This window comes from Enhydra lutris, unplaced genomic scaffold (genome assembly GCF_002288905.1).
Source record: "Enhydra lutris kenyoni isolate GAN:26980312 unplaced genomic scaffold, ASM228890v2 scaffoldscaffold10, whole genome shotgun sequence".
Taxonomy (NCBI): Eukaryota; Metazoa; Chordata; class Mammalia; order Carnivora; family Mustelidae; genus Enhydra; species Enhydra lutris.
The window spans coordinates 10,083,833-10,093,160 of NW_019154094.1; the positions used below are offsets into that span (position 1 = coordinate 10,083,833).

At 49.7% G+C, this 9,328-nt stretch overlaps 1 protein-coding gene across 1 annotated transcript in view; it reads left to right on the forward strand.

The window, feature by feature from the left end:
* The window catches only part of LOC111143821 (5'-aminolevulinate synthase 1), a 13,877-nt gene extending 5,426 nt beyond the window's left edge, over positions 1-8,451 (forward strand). The window contains exons 5-11 of the mRNA XM_022497739.1: positions 561-783; positions 1,680-1,864; positions 2,384-2,563; positions 2,909-3,073; positions 5,380-5,648; positions 6,300-6,462; positions 8,143-8,451. Coding sequence (XP_022353447.1) covers positions 561-783; positions 1,680-1,864; positions 2,384-2,563; positions 2,909-3,073; positions 5,380-5,648; positions 6,300-6,462; positions 8,143-8,303 — 1,346 coding nt within the window. The 3' untranslated portion in view covers positions 8,304-8,451. The remainder of the gene's footprint in view (positions 1-560; positions 784-1,679; positions 1,865-2,383; positions 2,564-2,908; positions 3,074-5,379; positions 5,649-6,299; positions 6,463-8,142) is intronic.
* The last annotated feature ends 877 nt before the right edge of the window (positions 8,452-9,328 follow it).

Sequence of the window (9,328 nt, forward strand, 5' to 3'; positions counted from 1 at the left end):
CCTGGGATCGAGCCCCACGTCGGGCTCTCTGCTTGGCAGGGAGCCTGCTTCCCTTTTTCTCTCTCTGCCTGCCTCTCTGCCTACTTGTGATCTGTCTGTCAAATAAATAAATAAATAATCTTTAAAAAAAAAAAACAAAAAAAAAAACCATGTCTCTTGCTTGATGCTGGTAGGTGTTCTTGGCCATAGTAAATACAAACCCTGTTGGTAACCTTAATACCTACCCTTCTCTGCCCCAGCCCTGTGCTAAGCGGTTCACACATGCAGTCTCATTTGAGACCTTCATGTTCTCAAGATGAAGTTATCCTATGAGTTGCTCACATGAGCATTAATTTGTCAAGAGGATATCATGAATACCTCGTTTCACCACGAGAGACTTTCTGGTTGAACGGAAGATTCAGTATCCTAGCTCCTGGGGAAAGGAATGACTCACATTTGTCCAGAATTGCTCTGCTGTTGGATGACCAAACTGGGGTCATGGGTTGGGAGCCAGATCTTTTGCCAAAAGCCAGACATGCTTCCAAACCGCCATTCTGTCCTGTCTTTTGTTTGGTTTTTAGCTGTTTCAACTTTTCAATATGATAATTTCTTTGAGAAGAAAATTGAAGAGAAAAAAAATGACCATACCTATCGAGTTTTTAAAACTGTGAACCGGAGAGCTCACATTTTCCCCATGGCAGATGACTATTCGGACTCCCTGATCACCAAAAAGCAGGTGTCAGTCTGGTGTAGCAATGACTACCTAGGAATGAGTCGTCATCCACGAGTATGCGGGGCAGTCATGTAAGTAGCCCTCAGCTTTCAGATACCACTGACGTTATTTGGCAAGACATTGATGATTTAGAGGGATTGGATCGTCTATGGGGGGCAATATTCAGAAGCTGAAAGTGTGCCATAACAAAATATTGTCTTAGCCTTTAAAGATATCTACAGATGACGTTTAGACTGGAATTCACAAGTAGGTGGTGGAGCCCCTTTGTGTGTGAGGGTTCGAGTATATGGGCTCGTTGACTACTCGTGTCCATTCACTTCCTACCACTCCTCAAGTGGGTGCGCCTTCAAGCCCAGGCCTCTTTGCACAGGTGAATGGAGAGGTACAAATCTAGCAGCACTGGAGGAAAGACATTAACGAGGATGTTAGGTCCTGGCACTCATGTGCTTCTGGAGGTTGGCCATGGCTAGAGACACTTGAGAGAGTTGCTTGCCAAAATCTCTAAGGAGGCTCGCTAAAGAGAGTCCAGTCTGAGGTATAGTAAGAGATCTCTCCTAACATTATGTGACTGGTTTCCGGAGGGTTTAGGTTCAGGTAACCACCATCCAAGATATGCCTGTAGAGACTGATAATTGTGTCTGGAGAGAAGGATGTTTGTCAGAGAAAACACGCCTGAGGAATCAGCTAATACTAAGTACCTAATGACTGATAAACACTTGTTCTTGATGATCCCTGGAGGTATTTACGAGATCCCCACCCTGGTGTTGACACCTGCCACCTAGTCTAAAGTTGAAGTCAGCTGAAACTTCTGACCCCTGGTTTCACCATGAGAGACTTGCTAGATGAACTTAAGATTCAGTGTCCTAGCGCCTGGGGAAAGGAATGAGTCACATAGTGTTCAGAACCGTGAGGCTTATTTTCTCTCTGCCCCCCCCCCCCCGTTTGTTTTTTTTTTTTTAAATAAAAGGGACACTTTGAAACAGCATGGTGCTGGAGCAGGTGGTACTAGAAATATCTCTGGAACCAGCAAATTCCACGTGGACCTGGAGCAGGAGCTGGCTGATTTGCACGGCAAAGATGCAGCACTCTTGTTTTCCTCGTGCTTTGTGGCCAACGACTCAACCCTCTTCACTCTGGCTAGGATGATGCCGGGTAAGGAAGCCTGTCCTGGGTGCTTTTAGAGTTGAGGAGTCTCAGGGAATAGCAGGGATATTGACAACACAGAGGGCTTCCCACAAACAGTTAAGAGCAATGATAGTATCTGGGAGCACTTCTTCTTGAAACATGAAGTGCTCACTTATTGCGAGAGGTTGCAGTAGCAAATGGTACTAATGAAGGGCTTGTCCTTAAGCTGATTGCTTCAGTATTCAAAGAAAATCCTTTGGAGAATTCTCTTACTCACTCATGGTTACCTTTTGATGGAGTTTGGAATGAGGTGGCCAGATTTAAAAGCAGATTGGTTGTCTTCCATTGGGTTATTCTATACCTGTGGGTCTTTTCAAAGGGGAAGCACTAGCTCACGATTTTCCCAGGAAGAAACTGGCCAGGAGTATTTCCTCCCAGGCAAAGTGGCACGTTCAGGGCAAAGTCCGTTGTCCCTGTCTAAGAAATAATTTGTCTTTGGTGTAGATGGCAATAAGTAGTGTCTTGTTTTTGTTTTTATCATGTTAGGCTGTGAGATTTACTCTGATTCTGGGAACCATGCCTCCATGATCCAAGGGATTCGAAACAGCCGGGTGCCAAAGTACATCTTCCGCCACAATGACGTCAGCCACCTCAGAGAGCTGCTGCAAAGATCTGACCCTTCAGTCCCCAAGATTGTCGCATTTGAAACCGTCCACTCCATGGATGGTAAGTCTGAGTAGAGGACTGTCTGAGACCTTAGATGAAAAACTAGGCCTGGACTCTTTGAAAGTGTGATGTTTATTTTGTCTTTGCAATTTCTTCTTACTCTGCTAGGGTTTTGTATTTGATGGATTGTATTGTATAGGTTTGGGTGAATGTAGATTTTTTATTCTGGCTCTAGTTTACTAGGCTCTGAGACCCCAAATGACCTAGAAACTGGGGGAAGTTCATTGTTTTTCCCAATATTAAAAGTGATACCTTTAGAACAGAAGTTACTTTGTTCTGACTCTTACCAAAACAGAAATTTGTGAAGTAGCGAGCTCTTCAGCGTAGTCTGTGTTCTCTCCTCAGGAGCAGTGTGCCCGCTGGAAGAGCTGTGTGATGTGGCGCATGAGTTTGGAGCAATCACCTTCGTGGATGAGGTCCACGCAGTGGGACTGTACGGGGCTCGAGGCGGAGGGATTGGCGATCGGGATGGAGTTATGCCGAAAATGGACATCATTTCTGGAACGCTTGGTATGTATACTCTGCACATTCTGTAATCTGCACTAAAATTTTATTCGAACAAGGTCAAGGACTATCTGGGATCAGGTGAGGAGACAAGGCGATGGCCTGTGAAACCTGGGCCGCTTTCTGGATGAGTTTCTATCTTCTCAGTGGTGGTACAGCTTAGCAGAATTCCTTGAATCATGGAGGCATGGCTCCCAGAGCCAAAGTAAATCTCAGCCTCACATGACAGAAATGTTATTTGTTGCCATTCAAGCTCATTCCAAATGTGGTTGTGGTTCTAGCTACATGGCATGGCAACAGCCTTCACTTTCTATACTTCAGATTGTTGTTGTATTAAAAGAAAAACAAAAAAGATGTAGTGCTGTTCTCCTGGAACATTCGTGAGGACCTGGAGGTTCAGGTGTCATGAAGCACTGACCTCTCTAGTTTGTATTTGCTCCTTCTGGGTGAGAAGCGTTGTGTCACAGAGCTGGGCGCTGTCGCCGTGCTGCCTGCTAGCTGTGAATCCTGTCTGCCTGACTCCCCAGCTGTGTGACGTTGGGCTGCAGCTTCCTCTCTCTGCCCCGCAGCTTCCTCACCAATACAGATTTCCCCACTACCCGAAAAGTAGAGTGTTCCTTTGCAACCTTGCATGAGCCAAAATGGCGTAAAGCAAAGACAAATCTGCTTACAGACCGAGGTCAAAGCTGGGCCGCTGGCATGCTGAGCGGTTCCCGGGGCCGGGGCTTGGCGGGGCCGCTCTCACTGCTTGGGGTGCGCACTGCCTCTGTCGTGGCTCGCTGCCACACACCAGAGGCTATTTTCACTTTTCACCTTTTATCGTAAAAGTGAAAGTCCTCTTCAGATTTCTTCCAGTTAGCGAAAACAAGTAAATGTAGGTTTCTCATAAAAGTGAGGTGGCCTAACAACTTGTGCAAAGTAGGGCAACTTATATGATGGAGATAACAGACCTTACCTCAGTTTTTGTGATAAAGGTAAACGAATTGTGTGCAATTACCATAGACATTCTCTGCCTGTGAGGACTCTAGAGAGTGAAAATGTGAATGAAACAAATCTAAGGATTTCAAAGTTAGTAAGGCAGTTGGGAGACCCAGGTAACACTTAGCTAAAATGCCAGTTCACAGCCTGCACTTGGTAAAGGAAGGGCAGGCCAAAAAGAGTGTCCTTTGGGGACGCCTGGGTGGCTCAGTTGGTTGAGCGGCTGCCTTCGGCTCAGGTCATGATCCCAGCATCCTGGGATCGAGTCCCACATCGGGCTCCTTGCTTGTCAGGGAACCTGCTTCTCCCTCTGCCTCTGCCTGCCATTCTGTCTGCCTGTGCTCGCTCTCTCCCCCTCTCTCTCTGACAAATAAATAAATAAAATCTTTAAAAAAAAAAAAAAAAAAGAGTGTCCTTTGGCACGGTCAGGGGGCTGGGAGCATTGGGTTGACCAGGAGAGCCAAGAGGTTGCAGGGCAGAGCCTTGCGAGGAGGAAAGCACTTGTTCATGTGTCTTCATTCCAGCAGCCCTTTTCTGCCACCGAGCTCCCGTGCCAGGGGCTCTGTGAGGTATGTATAGTCTCTGTGTGCTGGAACGGGCTGGGAGAGAAACTTTCCACTGTTTAAGAGCTTACACCAACCCCACCCTGCATGGGGTTCAAGCAGGAATGTTCATTACAGAACACAATGTTAACATCTAGAAGGACTCTTCTGCAGTCCTTAATCCTGAAATTTGAGATACAGATTATACAAAAGGAATTAAGGAGAATTAAGAACTGAGGTTGGCCCTCAATCAACCCTAACGAGTTCTGAGTTTTCATGTTTCTCTGGGCAGTGCCGCTTATCAGAGTCCTGTGTTGACTTTGGTAGGAAATAATACTGGTTGTACCAAAACAACTCACCTCTTAGCTGGGTTACATTCCAGCTCCGGGGTGCTACTCACGGTGAGAGGACAGAGAGAGCGGCGCACACTGTGCATGCTGTGGCAGGTGGCACCTAACAGAGAAGGAAGTCCAGGTGGGAAAGGCAGGGGAAGAGAGGCTGCAGCTTGCTGTTCAAGCACATGGGGACAGATGGCTCAGCGTCAGGACTGCTGCGGAGACCTGTGCTTCGGTCCTCGTCAGATACCAGCTAGGTCCTGTGATTAGGGGAGGACTCTAACCTCCACTCTCTCCCTTTCAGAGAGGACTTGAGTCTTCTCTCAAGTCCTCAGGCTGGACTTGAGTCTTAGGACACGTAGAGAGGATAAAGAGAAAAGAGCTCTGAGGCTCTGCAGCGCCCTGTTGGGCACATGCTGGGGCTGTTGTCGGAATAAATGAGACTGTTTCCTCACAGGTAAAGCCTTTGGCTGTGTCGGAGGGTACATCGCCAGCACAACTTCTCTGATTGACACCGTACGGTCCTATGCGGCCGGCTTCATCTTCACCACCTCCTTGCCGCCCATGCTGCTGGCCGGAGCCCTGGAGTCCGTGCGGATCCTCAAGAGCGCCGAGGGACGGGCGCTTCGCCGCCAGCACCAGCGCAACGTCAAGCTCATGAGGCAGATGCTCATGGACGCAGGCCTCCCGGTCGTCCACTGCCCCAGTCACATCATCCCTGTCCAGGTAATGGCGCGTCTGGGACTGGACTTGCTGGGGGCTGTGCCTTGGCACAGGACCTGGGATGTTGTGTTGTGGTCCATACCTTGAAGTTGGGCCAGGGCAAGGGGCTGTAGTCCATGGCCCTCTGCTCAGTTTCTGCCTTGGGCTGACTTCACAGTGAGAATGGAGCCTTTGAACCCAGCGGGCTAGGGCAGAGGTTCCTTCTCCCGAGCACTAGCCTTAAAAGAGCTTCTGTCTGAAAAGTTCCGGAAGGCTCCACTTGGCTAGCTTTGAAGTCTGACTTTTTATTCAGTTAATTTCAAAATCGGTCTTGTCCTTCCCACTGTGAACAGTAGCCCTGTTGGTGTCACAGTTGAATTAGTAGAATTAATATAGCCAGTATAATCAAAGCCGCTTCATTCCCACGGTTATACACATCCCTGGGTAGGAGGATCAGCTGGTGGCAGCTGGAGTTGCAACCCGGCAGGGAAGTGAGTGTGAACTCTCCTTCTAATGAGCCTTCAGGTCTCTGGTCCATACTAAGCACTCCTGGGCCCTTTAAGTGGCAGCTGGCATCACCGCTGGAGCCTGAGCCTCCCACGGGCTGTGTTCATTAAATCGCTGCTGAGGGGTGGTCTGTCTTGTGGTGACCTTACCTTCTGTTCTCAATCTTAGGTTGCAGATGCCGCTAAAAACACCGAAGTCTGTGACGAGCTAATGAGCAGACATAACATCTATGTCCAAGCCATCAACTACCCCACGGTGCCCCGGGGGGAGGAGCTCCTGCGGATTGCCCCCACTCCCCACCATACACCGCAGATGATGAGCTACTTCCTTGGTGAGTACGTGCAGAGCAGCAGGGCCTTGCTGGAAAGTTGCACAAAGCCATCCTTGCGGTGTGCGTAACTGAAGCCCTTCAAAGGCATTCAGATTCGTTTCTTCTCTCCAAGTAATTGAGAATGCCCTCAGATGGTATAACCCTGTAAAAGACATTTAGTTGTTGGATTCGCTTTAGGCGGTGCAGACACAACTTAGAAGCTCTGAGGGCTCGTCCCTGCTCATCCATCCACTGTTTCCAGTGCCCCCTTGTTGGGTTGATTTCAGGGATGCACACAAGTGGCTAGTGCAGGGAGTAGAGAGGCCTCTGAAGGCCTGAGTCAGCCCGGGCCCTCTGGGGCTCAGCTTTGTGCTTCTGTCCCTTTCTCTGATGTAGAGTCCCTGAGGCAACCCCCGACCTAACCTCTTCTCGTAAGAGTAATTGTTCAGTATTTTATATGGCTGCAGTTCTGTTCAGCCATCCCAGCCCCCTCTGTGTCCATACTCAAGGCAAAGATTGAGGGGCTGCTCTCAGCCATGGTCGCCTTGACCTCCTGCCCCCAAGATGGTCTTGCTGCCTTGCAGGCTCTGGAGCCGTTCTGTCAGGAAGGCTCAGTGTAGCGGAACAATGTTGGAGTGGCTTCTGCCCCGAAGCTGTGGACAGCAAAGCCAGAGTTGGGTTTTGTGTTTTAGTTTTTACTTATTTTTTTTTAACAGCTTTATTGAGATATAATTCACATACCACAAATGTCACCCTGTGTTTTTTTTTAAGAGTCATTTATTTTAGAGAGAAAGAGTGCTCGAGTGCAGGGAGGAGAATGGGGACAGGCAAAGGGAGAGAGAGGAAGAGAATCCCAAGTAGACTCCCCTCTGAGCACGAAGCCCGACAGTGTAGAGCTCGATCTCATGACCCCAAGATCACAACCTGAGCCAAAATCAAGAAGAGTCACTGACACTTCACCGACTGAGCCACCTAGGCACCCTTAATTTCACGCTTTTAAAGTATACAGTTCCGGGGGCCTGGGTGGCTCAGTTGGTGAAGCGGCTGCCTTCGGCTCAGGTCACGACCCCAGGAGTCCCGCATTAGGCTGCCTGCTCTCGGGGAGCCTGCTTCTCCCTCTGCCTGCAGCACCCCCTGCTTGTGCTCTTGCTCACTCTCACGTGCACTCTCTCTCTAGCAAATAAATAAAATCTTTAAAATACATTTATAAAGTATACAGTTCCAGGGATTCTAAGTACATCGTGATGTTGTGTAACCATCCACGCTGTCTGATTCCAGAACATTCTCATCATCCCCGAGGGAGACCGTATACCCACAAGCAGCCACTGCGTGATTCCCCCTTCCCTAGCCCCTGTCAGCTGCTGACACCCTCTCTGCCCCGTGGAGGTGCCCGTGCTTTCCTTTCCGTGTAACACTGCATGGGTCCTGTGTGTCTGGCTGCTTTGACAGCACAGTGTTCTCCGGGCCCATCCGCGTTGTAACATGAATCCTCTCTCTTTCTAGTTCCAAATGATCTTCGGTGCGGGTACACCCCATGGTGTTTGTTCATCAGTCAGTGGACATTTAGGTTGTTTCTGCTTTTTGACTGTTAGGGAGAGAACGCTACTGCCAACGTTTGTGTTCGACTCTCTGTGTGGACCTGTGTTTGCACTTCTCTTGGATGCATACTCCCTTCAATTTTTGAAAACTTTCTCCTCACAGAGAACCTGCTGGCCACGTGGAAGCGAGTGGGGCTGGAACTCAAGCCACATTCCTCAGCCGAGTGCAACTTCTGCAGGAGGCCGCTGCATTTCGAAGTGATGAGTGAGAGAGAGAAATCCTACTTCTCCGGCATGAGCAAGCTGGTGTCTGCCCAGGCCTGAGTGTGTCATGACCTCAGTTACTCACTTAACCCCAGGCCATGTCGTATCCACATAGTCCCCAGAGGTGTCTTTATATGTGAATTAAGTTATATTAAATTTTAATCTATAGTAAAAGCACAGTCGTGCAAATAAACTCGTGTGTAAGCGATGGGTTCTCCTGTTACTGGCTACTGAATCAAATCGTTTTGTCATCCCTTCCAGTGTGGTCTGTGTAGTTGCGCTGTGTGAAGTGACAGACATACTCCGGCCCTCTGGCAGCGGCTTCGGGCCCCGCTGGAGCGGCAGCGCTCCCTCCTCCGCTCGAGCCCAGCTGCCTCTCTGCTGCCCGAGGTGGCTGCGGCCACTCTGATGCCACTCAGCAGCCCAGCCAGCCACAGCCCCGGCCGCCACCCCGGCCCGGCGGCGTCACTCTGCCTCTGAGCCACCTGCTACAGCTGTCTCCCTCCCTGCTTTCCCTTACCTGCTACCCCCTTGACCTCAGGCTTCCCTCAGGAGGTCACCATCAGGAGGGAACGCTTGTCTGCCCCCCCCCCACCTGTCATGCTGCAGGGGCGGCGCAGGTGTTCATGCCCCTCTCTGATTCCTTTCGCGTGTATTCTGCATCCTCCGGCTCCCAGGGCCTTCCTACGACCCTCTCTAACCCCCTCGGTCATGGATTTTTCCCCCTTCACCTGCAGCAGGCTTTGTTGTCCACCTTAAAAATAAACAAGCTCAGGGCGCCTGGGCGGCTCATTCGGTTAAGCGTCTGCCTTCGACTCTGGTTGCGATCCCAGAGTCCTGGGATGGAGCCCCGCATCGGGCTTCCTGCTCAGCAGGAAACCTGCTTCTCCCTCTCCCACTCCCCTTGCCTGTGGCCTCTGCTCTCTTCTCTGTCAAATAAATAAAACCTTTAAAAATAAATAAATAAAAATAAACAAGCTCTTCCTCCATCTAAACCCCCTTCCGGCTGCTGCCACAGCCCTCTGTTCCACCTCTCTTCCACTTCACTGCCCCACTCGGTCCTTCTTCCTGTTCCCTGTGGAGGC